Source organism: Elgaria multicarinata, chromosome 13 (assembly GCF_023053635.1).
Source record: "Elgaria multicarinata webbii isolate HBS135686 ecotype San Diego chromosome 13, rElgMul1.1.pri, whole genome shotgun sequence".
Lineage (NCBI taxonomy): Eukaryota > Metazoa > Chordata > Lepidosauria > Squamata > Anguidae > Elgaria > Elgaria multicarinata.
Window position 1 is genome coordinate 14544118 of NC_086183.1, and position 16920 is coordinate 14561037.

Consider the following 16920-nt stretch of genomic DNA (forward strand, 5'->3'; position numbering starts at 1 on the left):
GGGCCGCGCACGGCGGGGGGGGGAGGGAGAGAGCGGGGCGGAGGGTTGGGTGTCACGCGGCGAGGGAAGGAGCGCGCGCGCCTCTACTGAGCAGGCGCGGCGGACCTCAGGCGAGGAATGGGCGAGCGGTAGGCACATATGGTTCGTTTTGGGGATAGGGGCGCGAGAGGAAGAGTGAGACAGCGCCCCCTTCGGGAAAGACGCGGGGAGATAAAGATCCGGCCAAGGAAATCCAAACGGGGAAAAGGAGACGTTAAAGGCGCAGTCGCCCATATATATCTTATGTATATATGCATATGGTGCATAAGGCTCATGTTAGATAGATCATACGCACGATATTATATTCATATCCCACTCTGTTTTGTCTTCCAACGAATCCATGGGGTTCATGATCCTCATCCTCCTCTCCATTTTATCCTCACAACAACCCTGCGAGGTAGGTTAAGCTAGGCTGAGAATCAGCACCTATTTCTAACACCAAATTGAGGAACAGATGAGATCGTGTCTCTTGCCCCTATTCTTACACATTTCTAACCTCAGACAGCTGACTTGATGGCAGCTGGAATCCACAGAGGAGAGGGCTGCAGGGAGATGTCCTCCCCACACACCGATGTGGGTGGTGGTCCTGGTTGTCTTGGCCTCAGGAAAAGAGCCGCCACTGCCTGGAACCCCATATCCCCACCACCACCACTCAGATTGGGATGGAGCAGAGCAGATAACAATGTTGACGGCAGGAGAGTAGGGAGGTTGTTCTTGCTCTCACACAGCTTTTCCTTCCCACATCTAGAATGTTATTTCAGGCCTAAATCATCTGCTTGCCAGTTGCAGCAATTGATGCCAGAGGCAGGATTAAGCGCACGCTTCAAATCTCTCCCATCAAAACCAACCAGAATTTAAACCTATCTGAGCTCAGTGGGACTGACTTCTGAGCAGGCATGTCTAGCTGGAGCTGTGAAGTACTTCATTCAGGCTAGGGATCAGGTCAAAGATCTGAACTAATTGTCTGCAGAGGGCTTTTGAAATTCGGCTAAGGTAGCCCTGCTCAATTTAATAAGAGCAATACACATATGTATGTATATATTTAAGCAATTGTGTCCATTTCCTTCCACCTAAAAAGGGGTTGAATTTGGCCCATACATGCCCATGAAAAACTCCAGATCGCTCTTGTTATTTCCAGTTTCGCCAGTAGGCAGCAAAAGTGTTTTACTCAGAGCTCCGCTACTTTATATTGTGACCCAATGAATTTCATTGTTTCCTCTTCACTCCCATTCATGAGTCCACCCAGTTCATCTTGCAAAAGTTCCTGCATCTTCTCAGCTACAATGCCTCTTAACAATGCCATCACGGATTTCATCACACTCTTACTTCGCTTTAAACATCACCTGAAAAGAAAAATCCTTGATAAAATAGTTCTCTAGAAACAATTATTTACAATATGTATACCGCTCCATATCTAAAATAGCTTCTGGAGCAGTGAACATAAGAAATAAAACAGTAAAAGGATTAGAACAGAACAGCATATTAAAATTCTTCATTTTAAAACAGAATACCAATAAAACCCATGGCTGGTCAGTTAAGGAATGCTTCCTGGAAGGCACTGGACACAACACAGTGTTGCTGCCTTCCTGACCTGCAGGGCAGGGAATTCCAAAGAAAAGGGGCCACCACACTAAAAGCTCTTCTCCTGATTACCTAGATCATGCCTCAGAATAAGGCCTTTAGTATTGTAATATCCACTCTCTGGAACTCCCCACCACAGCCTTCTCCAACCTGGTGTCCTCCCAATGTTTTGGACTTGAACTCCCATCAGCCCTACCCAACATAGCTATTGAGCAGGAATTCTATGAGTTGTAAAATACCTGGAGGTCACCAAGTTGGGGAAAGCTGCCCCGCCTCTACAAATTAGGGAGGCGCCAAACCTGGGTTTTTGATGTTCTATTGAAAACATACCATTTCCCAGGAATGTAATTGTGCTGTGTGTGTGAATACTTTTTTTAGTACATCACTTTGAAAATTGTTTAGTGTAAGTGATTACTAACTTTCATTAAATAATTATTCTCCCGTCATCTGACTCAGCTCAGAAATGAACTGAAAACAACAACAACACCCTCCTGCTACGGACCTGTGAAAGCTCAATTAAGTATTAATAGTATGTACTGCAAGACACGAGCAATTACATCAGAAGGTAACGGAAGTGAAAATGCAGCCCCAAGCCTCTTCTGCTGAACCTACCAGAACAACTCTAGCTAACCATTTTAGCTGTTTCTTTTGCCTGTCCCATTAGATATAATGTGCCAGAACCAGAAGAAATATTATTTGTCAAGGAGACAATATACAGAAAAATAAAACAGAAGATGCAGAAGTGAGTGAAACCACAATTAATTATCATAAACGCCACCAACCATATGCATAGCCAAAACCATTTTTGCTGTATGCAAAGGTGAAACAAACAGCTTCCTCCATTGAAACTTCCTCCAACACACAGACAATGTCCCAAAATAAATGGAGAATTCTAAAGTAGCACCCACCCAATACTGCAGTAGGCATACGTTAAATTCAAAGTTGCATTAATGCTAACTGGATATTTGGAGAGATGCAATAAATAGCATTCATACACATGCAATAATTATATCACGGAGCCGTAAATCAAATAAATAAAGCGTTATTGGGAAAATCCATATGCTTGGATTCAGTGTCAACCCAGCTTACCCTTCCATTTTTATTTTGAGAACTGGAAGTGCAGTTTGGGTAATCTGCCATCCCTCATGGAGTGTATTTTATCCAGTAATTTAAAAAAATACAGAACTAGATTCCCCACAACTGCAACACTGATAAACAAAAGGGTGTTATCAGTACGCTTTCCCCTGAGGGCTCCCCTGCCCTAAGATTTTCAGAAATACAATGCTACAAAAAACCAACTCAAAAGAAACAACCCTCCTCCAATAAACTGCCCAGTGAGGAGCATGCATGCTTAGTAGCTACTGAACATGATTAGTAGCTACTGAATGTTGAGAGTTCATTGCAACAGACAAAAGGAAAACAGGCCTTGCTTGAGTCCCCAAAGAGCTTCCTGGTGGAAGCTCTGGCTAGTTGGCTGGAACCCTGAACCGAAGTAGTGCTATTAGAAGGCCAGAGTATGTTGTAAAATTTTGTTGCAGGTCCCACTTGTTCTCTTGAACTCCTGTGGAAAGGCAATTTAGCTTTGAGTAATTCAAGAACAGGCAGAACTCGACAGTCCCCTTTATTATGTGTGTGTGTTTTAATTTTGGAGATTTATAGCCCACTTTTCAATTGGATGATCCTCAAGGCAGTTTAGGTTGCATCATCATCATCATCATCATCATCATCTACACATCACACATATACACACACCACTTAGTGGCCCTTATCCTCTAGCCGATGGGGCCAGGGTGAACTTCCCTTCTGCCCTATAATTCCAGGGATCTGGCAGTTGGAGTTGAATGCTCTCCCTGCTAGGGAGGGGTGAAACAAGCTCCTTCCAGCTGCTCATTCTCTGTACGATGAATGGAGCCAGACCGATCTTCCTCTTACAGCAATGCTCCCTCTGGGAGGCAACTTCCCAGTAGCATTTAGCCTCCTAGCCGGTAGCAGAGACCAGAGCATGCTTTCCTTTGGTTCTGCAACTTTGCACCTCCAAAACATAAGGAATCCACCAGCTGTCCAATCTTTTACCTTGGAGGCTTTAAAGTGTTCAATTCATCCATGGATTTAGAGTTAATCTCTAGAGATAACATTCAAATCTAAGTTGCTCTATTTTATATGGTCATCCATTCCCCAGATATACTACTTAGGCCTTTTTTCCAGAAACAAGTGGTTTGGGCATATCCTAGTTTATAACTAATTGATCATAGAATCAGAGAATAGTTGAGCTGGAAGGGGCCTATAAGGCCATCGAATCTAATCCCCCTGCTCAATGCAGGAATCCACATTAAAGCCTACCTGACAGAAGGCTGTCCAGCTGCAACTTGAATGCCTCTAGTGTGGGAGAGCCCACAACCTCCCTAAGGCATTGGTTCCATTGTCGTACTGCTCTAACAGTCAGGAAGTTTTTCTTGATGTCCAGCCGGAATCTGGCTTCCTGTAACTTGAGCCCATTAATCTGTGTCCTGCACTCTGGGAGGATGGAGAAGATGTCCTGGCCCTCCTCTGTGTGACAACCTTTCAAGTACTTGAAGAGTGCCATCATGTCTCCCCTTAGTCTTCTGTTCTCCAGGCTCAACATGCCCAGTTTTCAGTCTCTCTTCATAGGGCTTTGTTTCCAGACCCCTGATCATCCTGGTTGCCCTCCTCTGAACACACTCCAGCTTGTCTGTATTCTTCTTGAGATGTGGTGCCCAGAACTGTACACAGTACTCAAGATGAGGCCTAACCAGTGCTGAATACGGGGGAACCAGTACTTCACACATTTTAGAAGCTATACTATTAATGCATCCCAAAATAGCATTTGCCTTTTTTTGCAGCCACATCACAGTTGGCTCATATTCAGCTTGTGATCTACACTTCCAAGATACTTCTTGTTTGTATTGCTGAGCCCAGTACCCCCATCTTGTAACTCTGCATTTGGTTTTTTTTTCCCTAGGTGTAGAATTTGGCATTTATCCCTACTAAATTTCATTCTGTTGTTTTCAGCCCAGCACTCCAGCCTATCAAGGTCACTTTGAACTTTGTTTCTGTCTTCCACGGTATTAGTAATCCCATCCTCATTCCAATCAGCATCCGAACTCACATCTTCACCTCCACACTCAATCAACCCATGAAGAGGATCCCATGGTTTGTTGTTGGGGTGTGAACTGTGGATTTTTCATGGTTTAACAAACCATGTTTTATCGCAGCTGGGTTCAGACAACACAGCAACCCATGTTTAAATGACAACCCATGATCAAGCCATACTCAGCCTTAAAGATGGGTTATCGTGTTGTGTGAACCCAGTCATTATGTTGCAGTTTGCATTAGTATGTAAACTGGGCAGGTTATTTGTCCTTTGTGGCTATCCACACCTACCATGGCAGCCATTTTGTGGTGGTGGCGGCACCCAAGACAAGTTTCTCAAATTGCGCAATGTGTCCACAGGTCCAAAAAAGATGGAGACCCCTGCTGTAGTGGCTAAGAGGTTGAGCTATACCTCAGGAGGTTCCCAGTTTGGATTTCATCTGTGCCATGGCTCTTCTCTGCCATGAGGTGGCCTTAGTCAAGACACTCCCTGATTTCTAATATGTGAATAGGTGAAAGGAAGGAGATTCTGGCAGAAGAGCTTCATAAACAATATTCTAAACTGATTAACTGGAATCCAGTGTAGTGTAGTGCTTAGAGTCCCCGTTTAGAACAGGGGAGACATATGTACCCCCCCCCCATGAAACACACTGGGTGACCTTGGGCCAGTTGCACTCTCTCAGGCTAACCTATCTCACAGGGTTGGTGACAGGATAAAAGGGAGAGGAGGAGGAACACAATGTAAATATAATGAACAATGCATTTATTTCTTTGTTTCTGTTTAAGCTTTTAATGCAAAAACAAAATGGCACTCTACCCTTGTCCCAAAATCTTTCAAATATTTTAGCCAAGCATATTTCCCTCCAAGCCTTCTCACTCCAAATTTAAAGAAATGAATGGTAGGGGGAATCCCTTCTTCACTCCTTCCTCTTCCTTTGAAGAAAAATCAAAAACCTCCAGCCCAACTGGAAGTGAGACCAGGCACTCACATTGCTGAAGTGATGTGCTGGCTGGAATCCTGGAGACCAATTTTTCAAAAAGTTATAAACACCAAACATATATAAATATATATATATATTGAGCTAGTAAGCTTGGTACAGTTCCCAGCGTGCAGAGTAAACAGCGGGTATGCCCAGCCTGCCGTGTCCAGTTCTCCCAGCATGCAACAGCACAACCCGTGCTTGATACATCCAGGATGTCTATGCTACACTGAAAGGGAAGGTAGCTCTTGGATGCTGTGTCCGATTCTTTTTGTTTCTTTGCCTGTGTGTGCGCACGCACCTGCACGGCTTAAGCCATGCTTAGAAGTCTTTTAACAGCCCCTATGGAAAAGAAAACCACTGGGGAAGGTTTGAAAAAGAAGAGCTGAGGACCCACTTCTAGAAGCCACAAATGGGCAATAACAACTGGAGGACTTGAGTTGCTGGAAGGTGAAAACAAATGACAATTTTATAAAAAAAACCACACACAACAAAAACCACCGTGAGTGGGTAATGGAGATGTCATCTCCTGAATCTAGTTGGCTTGCTTTTTTCCTCTCTCCAAAAATCAAAATACTAGCATAGTTGATAAGTTAAGACAGAATTTCCCTTCCTATGGTGGTGGAGTACCAAAGAATAATTAAGGAGCCTGTCTCATTCAGCAGTTGGATAAATGTCCCGTATTCGGCTATTCGTTTCTAAGACAAAACAGTCCAAGTGTAAACATGGTGTAGACAAACCTGAGTCTATGGACTGTAGTCATACAATGTGTGACCTAGATAACAGCGGGGGCTTGTTTCCCTTTGGCTGGGCTGGATAGGGTTAGACGGGAGAACTTTCTTCTCTCCCTTCAGCGACGGTTCGTTTTGCACAGATGGAGCCTCCTCTCTCCCATGTGTAAATGAATGTGTGCATGTATGTGTGTTTAAAAAAACAAACATGGGAACTTACCTTCAAAGCTGTTTTTTTAAAAAAATCAAACAAATAAGACAGAGATGAATAATTAAGCAACATTACTATCGAACTAGTCCTCCAAGACCACAATCTCTACATTATGGACCTGGTGCTGGTGTTCATCAACCTCAGCCACCACCTTCTCCTCAGTCCTCAGCTCCGTCCCCAGAATCACAGCTTTGGCCGCAGATTCTTCCACCTCGGCTTCTGGGTCAGGGGCCGGGTCTATTTCTATAATGGTTTGTCCGTCCTCCGAAGTGCCCTCGACAGCCTGGATGGTTGAAGTTAGCCCAGACTCCATAGCCACCAGTTCCACAGGGTTCACGACGGTGGCCACGTTAGCGAGGGCACCGCTGTCCTGCATGGCTGCCGAGCTCAGCAGGGCTAAGCTAGAAGACGGGTGAAGAGTTACTGTGTCGGAAGAGCTGGTCTTGGAGGAAGAAACCACGGTGGCATACCGGAAAAACTGTGAGCCCGACGGCAAAGTGTGGACAGTCACCGGGCTAGAGCCCTGGCTGATGGTTGCCATTGGAATGTTGCTTACAGAGAACTGCTGCCCCATGGGCGCAATGGTGATGGGCGAAATGACTGTGAATTGAGGCTGCTGGATGGGAGTTGAAGGGCTCAGGACTGTAGCAGAGGCTGGACGCTGTAGTCGGGGTCTCTTAGGAGGCTTTGGAGCGCTGACAGGCATCAGAACAACGTTCTGAACAGTCTGAGATTTTATCTTCTGATCCCTGGCAAGCTTCTTTTGCTCCTCCAGCTGGCGGTCCAGGTCTGCAAGAAGAATGTGATACACAGTCAAGAACAAGAGAAAACAGATTCAAGGGGATTATTGTATTGAAGAATGGTACAAAGAAGTATGGGATATAGCTATTAATGACAAATTGACATGTAATATTAAAGTGAGAAGAGGTATAGCAAAAACGAATGACTTTGAAGGAATCTGGAAACAGTTCCTAATATTTGTGTTTTCTAAGGGAAGTGGGAAACCACCAGCAGAAGAAAGTATGAGATTTTGGAATCAGGAATAAGATCCCGAGGTGGGGGGTGCACTTATATGTTAAGTATGATTATGTTATATAGATATGATATTAATGTTATTCAACATTTATGTAGTATGTTGTTTTCTTTTAATTGTAATGGTGTATGTTTAAGTATTGCAAAAAATAAAAAATTGTATTAAAAAAAAAAGAACAAGAGAAAACTTCAGAAACAGACATGGGTATAGCACAAAAGAAAGGTGGGGACACGATAGATATTTCCACAAGGGTAGCAAAGGAGCTTCGTGGAAATGAAATATTTTTAGCCACTGCTGCTGCCATCAAAACGATGGAAAGGTGGGTGGAACCGTTTCAATTCTTTCCGAGAACAAAAGAGGGACGGAAGGGAACAAGCAAGTATCCCTCTCCCCAGAGAATGCCCCCCACCCCTGAGGCTACAGGCATCAGATACTATTAAAATAGAAGATACACCACATATAAGTGTCCAAATCTGCAACCCATACTTGGGGCACAATCCTATCGTGATTCCCATCAGCCTCCGAACTCAGTTCTTCACCTCCATACTCCGCCTGCTCTGCATTTCAGCTGGACAGGCATCTAGCTGAGGCATCATGGAAGGGAAGGAGGTTGGGGTGGCCTTTGGATTTGCCGTAAGGCAGCCTCCCCCCTTTCCCACCGACTGGCACACCCCCTTTCCCTTCCCTCCATGGTCGCGTTTGTGACCTCAAAGAGGTAGTCAGTTCTCTCCAAGCCAGTTGCGGGGGGGGGGGGGGGGGAGCTCGGACTCCTGGGTCCAAAGTTGGAACAATGATTTCAACTTTGGATCAAGGAAGCCGAAATAGCCTATGGCTCCCAGATACTGTATAGGGAGCTATAGGATTACTCTCTGAAACCATCAAAAATATTCCCAAGTGTTAAATGTTATCGTCACTGTGTAGAGAAATCCAGAGTATTGGAACACAGGTCATGCCTACTGGCAAAAGATGAAAATCCATAAATACAACAATATTAATAAATACTAATTTAACTCAAGTAACCATATATTTAAAGTCACTGTACTTAACGGCATCACAGAAGTTTGCACACAGATGCATGCATGTATGCACACACACACACAAACAGTGCCAGAACATAAGAGCTGCTAATAGATGGAGACAAAAGAGATACATGAGTGCATACGTGTTCAACTTTGGGCCAAGCTAGGCATTTATTGCATGAATGCAATTGATGTGCATGTTTTTTAAAAATGTAAATAGCAGCTGGGAAGCGGATCTGAGCAATGTCTCCTCAACAGATGCAGAATAAACCAATAGGTTTAGAACAGCCTTCCCCAACCTGATGCTCTCTAAACGTTTCAGATTTCAACTCCCATCAACCCAGCCAGCATTCCCAATCATCAAGAAGGCTAGAAGCTGTAGTCCAAAACATCCAGAGGGCACCAGGTTGGGAAACACTGGTTTAGAATATCCCAAGGAATGTGTTCCCAATCTTGAACGTACCTGCAAGAGTATAGAGGAATTGTTCTTCTCCCTGATCTGTTTGGCTCTTCCTGTTGTCCAGCACTCTCTTGACTGTGTCCATCAGGCCAAAAGTATGAGCAACATTATTTAGGACAGCAGCATCTATAGGAAAACTTCCATGGATTATTGTCCAATATTCTAAAAGGGATCCAACATCCACACAGAAGTAGTCTGAACTTCTTCTATTTGCCTGTACAGGCTTATCTAATGCTACTGCAGTTGTTACACGTGTTATTGACTGTGGCCCCGTTCAGAAGACACCTTAAACCATGGCTTTAACCATGGTGGTTAGGCCAGAAAGCCAGGCCGTGTTCAAAAGACACCTTAAACCATGGCTTTAACAACAGTGAATAAGGCTTTTTGCTTTATTCACCATGGTTAAAGTCATGGTTTAAGGTGTCTTCTGAACACAGCCCAGCTTTCTGGCATAACCACCGTGGTTAAAGCCATGGTTTAAGGTGTCTTCTGAACAGGGCCACTATCAAGAGGCACCTACATTACAAAGTTTTAAAACAGATGGAATTGCCATGCCTGCCCACAAGGAACTCTGGGGATTATAGTTTGGCAGCAGTGCTAAGAACTATGCAATATTCCCAGCATTACAGTTATGCGGGTTCTTTGCAAAAAGTAGCAACAGCTCTGTACACACAAACCCCTCTTGATGGGTTCTCTCTCTCTTCCTCAAAGAGATGTACGCTACTTTGCAAGTGGTGGGGGTTATCATTGTGGGGTGACTTCCTTCAGGCATCTCTACTTGCATTTAACACTGGCAGTGATGCTCAGATGTCTGCTTAAAAGTAGTATGAAGAACTAGCCCATTGAGGACTATGCTGAAAATCTCTTTAAACTGTTAAGAATGTTAAGAAGAGCCCTTCTAGATCAGACCAAAGGCTTGTCTAGTGCTGCATCCTATTTTAAACAGTAGCCAACCAGATGCCTAAGGGGAGCCCCAAATCAGGGCATGAAGGCAACAGATATCTCTTGCTGTTGTTCTCCAGCAACTGGTATTTGGAGGCACGTTCTAGCAAATGCGTCAGGGGAGTGCTATTTCAACTCTCCACCCAACTAATCCCATAAAAACGTGGCCCACTTACAGTGCAATCTAATGCAGGTTTACTCCAAAGTAAGTCCCATGAAACACAGTAGTAAGTCTGTTTATGGCTGTAGCTTTAGAATGCAAAAGCTAGATATCTCAAAGTAAATTGCCAGGTTCATGCACGTGGGTCCACACACTATGGCCAGGTTCACACATAACTCTAAGCCATGGCATGATTTGTTGAAATTGACTGGGTTCACACAACTTGTTTTTTAGGGTTTAATTGCATTTGTTCTTTAAATTGTACGCCACCTTAAGAGTCCTGTTAGAGAAAGGTGATTTATAAATTGACTCAATAAATGTAACACATATATACATTTCCCAAAGGTTAAAGGGGGCAGTCTATCCCACTAGCAATCATTTTATATTGACACAGAAACTGCTGACCTCCTACCCACCGGTAATCTGGAAGGCTGACTGGCCAAGCCTCTGCTGGACACCTCTCAGCACCTCTTCTATCTCCTTCTGAATGTTGCAGACAACTTCCTCCATCAATCCCACATCAGCAATTCCTTTCCAGAACATCAGTGTGTCCTCTGGCACAAGAAAAAGAGAGACTCAGGAAGAAGAAGCAGTCTGGAAATTACACTGCAAAGCTATACCAGTAGTCACGTCAAAACCAGCAAACCATTGCGCAGCAGCAAACATCTTTGGAAACTGACAGTCCTATAGATGCTAACCTTGGAGTAACTACCGTTGAACACAAGGGGACGTACTTGACTGTAAATCAGCCATCAAGGGAATCCTAACTTGCAAAAATCCAACTTGATCCTAAAGATGTAGGGCAGCAGGAGGAAATTACCTACTGCTATAAAAGATGCATTTCACAACCTCTGGAAGTCTATTATGTTTCTCCCACATTGTCACTACAAAACTGTAAAGAGCCCCATTTGGATTATATTGGAGGCAAATCTTTAGTTTAATTTGATGCTGCTTTATTAAGATTTTTTAAAATTACATAACTGATGTCTCAAATGAGAATCAGGTATAATTGATTGCTAATCTAGGGTGGCTAATCTTGGGTGGCTGCAAAGATTGTGTTGGCAAAATACAGGATAATCAGCAACTATGCCACGTGCCAGGAATGGTTGCTGAAAACGTTGGAATTGGCTCACATGGAAAAACTGATGGAAATGATGCATAAAAATGCCTCAAACCCGTCTTTTCTTAAAATGTAATCCATTTATTAGGTTCTGAAATTGTTTGTTTTAAGTAACAGAAAAAGCAATTCTATGATCCCTAAGAGGGCATCTCCAGGATCACAGATGGCTCATAAACCCCTGCCAAGATCAGAAGGGGGAGATCTGACCCCGGACACCTCACCCTCGCAGCCAGCATAGAGAGAACAGCACCAGCTGCCTTTCTGAGATCAGAAAAGCACCCTTGGAGCCTTAGGAAGAGGGCATTCCGGTGGGGCAGGGGGAGAGGGGAGACCATGGAGGGCAGGACATGAGTTATCCTGGTTGCTCTTGATTCGTAGGAATGCATTCCAACTCCCACATCACTGATGGGGGCAGGACAGCAGGAAAGGGATCCAGCCAAAGGAGCCTGGCAGTCACCCTCCAACAGACAGTAGCAGACCCTACACACCTTCCCACCCACCCCAGTCTGGCTAGACATAGAAACCATGTTCTCCAGCAACTGGTGCACATAGGCTTACTGCCTCGGATACTGGAGGTAGCACATAGCCATCAGGACTAGCAGCCATTGAAAGCCTTCTTGTCCAGGAATTTATCCACCACCACCATCCCCTTTAAAGTCATCCAAATTGGTGGCCATCACTACATCCTGCGATAGCAAATTCCATAGTTAAAGTATGCGTTGTGTGAAGAAGTTCTTCCTTTTATTTGTCCTGAATCTCCCACCAATCAGCTTCATGGGATGATACCAGGTTCTAATATTTTGAGAGATGGAGAAAAAATATCTCCCTATCCACATTGTGCACACCATGCATAATGTTGTACACTTCTACACTTCTGTCTCGCCTTACTCTTTTTTTTCCCAAGCTAAACAATCCCAGCTGTTGCAACCTTCTCTCCTAGGGGAGATGCTGCAGTAAAATGATCAAGGGCATGGAGAGTTAGTAGTATGGGGACGGCAGGGGAAAAGAGAAATGGATAGAACAGAGGTTTCTAACTTGATTAAGAGCATGGGGGAATAAATAGAATTTATGAAGGCGTTTGTATGGAATTACAGTACCAGTTAATTGGGTGACAGTTGTTGATGGTTCAGGACACAGTAGAGGGGTACTTGCAGTGGGTGGACGAGGCAGAGAGGGCTCCACACGCATTGTCACACCTGTACTGTATAGAGGCAAGTAGGGATGGAGACTGGGGCGCATACACTCTCTGTGCAGCCACCAATCTCCTTGACGGGGTTGGAGTAGGCAATGATGAATCCCTGGTTGGAGAAAGTCTGGCCGCTGGTGGGCAATGCCTAACTCTCAGGTGCTGCGACACTGAGATGCCACTACCAATGATGTACCCAGGGGGGGATGTTCCTCCTGTCCAGCAGAATTGTCACTGGCTTGTCACAGAATGGCATGGTGTGCAGTTCACCACTTGATCACTTGTTGTGGGTTGTAATCTCTTTGAACTTCTTCCATCCAAGCAACTTTTTCTTGGACCGTGCAGGGGTACAAGCAAAGCCTCGTGCTGACATCTGTTCAGAAAATCAAGTGAACACCAAATCATGCCTACAGGCGTTCTGTAGGGGCTGCTGTGCCTCTGGACTGGTCCGAACATCAATGAATACGACCAATTCAGCATCACTCGAGAACCAAGTGTATATTCTCTGTCTTTCCTGAATCTCATGTGCCTGAGATTGTGCTTATGGTAATGGAAAGGCTTGTAACACTTGTGAGACAGAACCACCAGTGGAGAAAAGTGAGGCCGAATTGTCCTGCCCCCTCTTCCTCTGTTCGGGACTCTAGGGAGAGTGGAGATCTGCCAGCTGTGATGGGTCCACACAGCCTGTGGTAGTGGCAAGATCCATAGATGGCGGAGTAGACAGTGCAAAGAAATCTTTTCTCCCACCTTTGCCCATGTTCAGAACAAGGGAATTTGGAGCATCCTTACACTACTGCACATGTTTTATTTCCTAGGCAGGATCACATGGGACTTTTGCATTATGGAGGGAGAAACTTGGTTGAAAATCAGGACTCTACATTGCAGACAACTAAGCTGGGACAGCATAACCAAAGTTCTTCAGTGGTGTCCAACAGAGATAAGAGCAAGTTTCTCATTCAAACACAAAGCAAACTGGGGGGGGGGGGGGAATTGGCCACTTCCATGGGAAGCTGACAAGTTCAGGAGGGAGAAGGTGGCAAGAACACTCTTGCTGCTATTGTTAGGCAGGCTTCAGTATCGCTGCATGTAAGGGGGAAAGGCTACCAATACCACTCAGCAGCACTTAGTCGATTTCTGGCCTGCTGCTTCTTTGGCCAAACGAAAAACCCACAGACAACCCTCGATTCTGGTTTCAGACGTAACAGCCCGTGGCTTGAACAACCTACAGCTGACAACCCAACAAGCCTTGGATTCTCTTTGAGGGTTGCTTGTGGTTAACAACCCACAGTTAACCCATAGTCCCAGATTTGGACATAATGACAACCCATGATTTATCTAACCTATGACTTAATTACATATCACCTCAAGTAAAATACTCGAGGCATAGGTGTGAGTCATCAAGCAATGAAGGCCTGAGTGACGTCCACACTTATGTAAACCAGCCCAGGATAATTGTAATAGCTACTGAACGATTTCCTCTGGCTAACACGCATTTGACAGGGATTCAACATCATTCTATATTTTATTTATTTATTTCATTTTTATTCCGCCCAATAACACAACCAGGATAAAATCAGCAGCAGTGCAGAAATACAATTTTAAAATACAAATTTAAAACAGCAAAGTTAAAATTAAATTTATAGACTGTTAAAATACCGAGAGAATAAAAAGGTCTTCATCTGCCGTCTGAAAGAATATAATGTAGGTGCCAAGCGAACCTCCTTAGGGAGCTCATTGGGGTGCCACAGCAGAGAAGGCCCTCCTACTGGTACCCACCTGCCTCACTTCCTTTGGCAGGGGCTCGCAGAGAAGGGCCCCTGAGGATGACCTTAGGGTCTGGGCAGGTACATATAGGAGGAGGCGTTCCTTCAGATATCCTGGCCCCAAGCCATTTAGGGCTTTAAATGTTAATACCAGCACTTTGAATTGGGCCCAGACCTGGACTGGCAGCCAATGAAGCTTGAAGAGGACTGGAGTGATGTGATCTTGTTGGCCAGTCCCTGTTAGTAAACGTGCTGCCCTGTTTTATACCAGCTGAAGTTTCAGGGCCGTTTTTAAAGGCAGCCCCACATATAATGCATTGCAGTAATGCAAACGAGAGGTTTTCAGAGCATGGATAACTGTAGCTAGGCTATCTCCATTCAGATAAGGGCACAGTTGGTATTTCAGCCTAAGCTGATAAAAGGTGCTCTTTGCCACTGAGTTCACCTGTGCCTCAAGTGACAGTTCTGGATCTAAGAGCAGCCCCAAACTACGAACCCGATCCTTTAGAAGTGTAACTCTGTGCAGAACAGGGTGAACATCACCTAGCCAAACAGGCGAACCACCCGCTAACAGTACCTCCGTCTTGTCTGTATTTAGTCTCAGTTTATTGGCCCTTATTCAGTCCATTACCATGCTCAGGCACTGGTTTAGAACAGCCACTGCCTCACCTGGGTTTGATGAAAAGGAAAGGTAGAACTGGGTGTCATCCACATATTGATGATATCTCAACCCACATCTACGGATAACCTCTCCCAGCAGTTTCATGTAAATGTTAAACAGCATAGGGGATAAGCCGATTGAAATGGATCTAGATAATCCGTATCATTCAAGAGTGCCTGGAGTTGTCCTGCAACCACCTGCTCAAGTACCTTGCCCAGGAAGGGGATGTTAGCCACTGGCCTGTAATTGTTAACATCCTCCAGGTCGTTAGGCTTCTTCAGGAGTGGTCTGATTACCGCCTCTTTTAAAGAGGCTGGCACCACTCCCTCTCTCAGGGAGGCATTTACAACCTCCTGGACCGAACCAATGATCCCCTCCTTATTTGACGTAATGAGCCATGAAAGGCAAGGGTCAAGCACACAGGTGGTTGACTGAACTTGGCCAAGCACCTTGTCCACATCCTCGGGCTTCAATAACTGAAACTCATGCAATAAAACTGGACCAGACGGTGCTCTGAACGCCTCTACTAGTGGAGCTGCATTAACTGTGGTGTCCAATTCATGACGAATCTGAGCGACTTTATCTTCAAAGTGCTGTGCAAATTTGTCACAGTGTGCTACTGAGGGTTCCAACATCTCTCACCCTGGCCCAGAGTGTAACAGGCCACGAAACACCTGGAAAAGCTCCGCTGGACGACACTGAGAAGATGCAATGCTGGTGGAAAAGAACTGTCTCTTTGCCACCCTCACTGCCACAGAGTAGGCTCGATAGTGAGCTCTAACCCGTGTTCGATCAGACTCAGCACAAGTTTTCCTCCACCTGCATTCTAGCCGTCTCCCCTCTTGCTTCACTGCCCTCAGCTCAGGTGTATAATAAGGAGCTGGCCGGGCTCTGCTCAGAGGGAGAGGGCGCTTGGGTGCGATCATGTCAACCATCCGAGTCTTCTCTGCATTCCACAGAGCAACCTGGGCTTTGACAGGAGCACCAGCCATACCAGCGGGAAAATCCCCCAGAGCCCTCTGGAATCCATTGGAGTCCATTAGTCTCCAGGGTCGGACCATTTTAATAGGCCCCCCACCCTTGCAGAAGGGAAAGGCTGCCGAAAGTCTAAACCTCAAAAGAAAGTGATCTGACCATGACAAGGGGGTAGATGTTAATTCCCCCACTTTCAGATCACCATCCTCCTGCCCAGCCAAGAAAACCAGATCAAGCGTGTATCCTTTTGTATGCATTGGGCCGATGACATCTTGAGACAGCCCCATGGTTGTGATGGCAGCTACGAAGTCCTGAGCCGCCCCAGATACAGCATGGAAGTTGAGATCCCTCAGAACCATCATCCTGGGGGTCCTCAACACCAGATCTGAGACAGCCTCCATCAGCTCAGGCAGGGAGACTGTTGGGCAGCGGGGTGGGCGGTACACCAGCAGAATCCCTAATCTGTCTCGAGTACCCAGCACAAAATAGAGACACTCAAGACCAGCACTCAAATGAACAGGAAGTCTAGAGAGGGAGATAGTAATTCTATAGACCACGGCAACCCCCCCCCTCCCTGGCCCTCAAGTCGGTACTGATGCTGCACCGAGTACCCAGAAGGGCAAAGCTGGGTGAGAGTAACCTCTCCCAGTTCACCCACTCAGGTCTCATTGATACATACCAGGTCAGCCCCCTCATCCACAATCAAATCATGGATGAGGGAGATTTTATTTTGGACCAACCTGGCATTCAGCAGAAGCACCACCAAACCTGAGGGCAAGCTGGTTAGGCCACCAGGAACCATCTGGTTGAGGGAAGAACCAGAAGAGGGGATAGCTGTAAGAAATCTAGCCCCAATTCTCCTCATCGCCGTACCTCCCCTTACCCTTGACCACAGCTATGTGGGCACCCCCTTGCCCCCCTGAGCTCCCCAGGCACATGTTTAAAAAT

At 45.5% G+C, this 16920-nt stretch overlaps 1 protein-coding gene across 2 annotated transcripts in view; it reads right to left on the reverse strand.

The window, feature by feature from the left end:
* Positions 1–5395: 5395 nt before the first annotated feature.
* Positions 5396–16920, reverse strand: part of GMEB1 (glucocorticoid modulatory element binding protein 1) — a 28792-nt gene continuing 17267 nt past the window's right edge. For both annotated transcript variants that reach the window (XM_063140420.1, XM_063140419.1), the window contains exons 8-10: positions 10684–10821; positions 9169–9291; positions 5396–7442 (exon numbers count right to left, since the gene is read on the reverse strand). In XM_063140420.1, the coding sequence (XP_062996490.1) occupies positions 6736–7442; positions 9169–9291; positions 10684–10821 (968 nt within the window). In that variant the 3' untranslated portion in view covers positions 5396–6735. The remainder of the gene's footprint in view (positions 7443–9168; positions 9292–10683; positions 10822–16920) is intronic.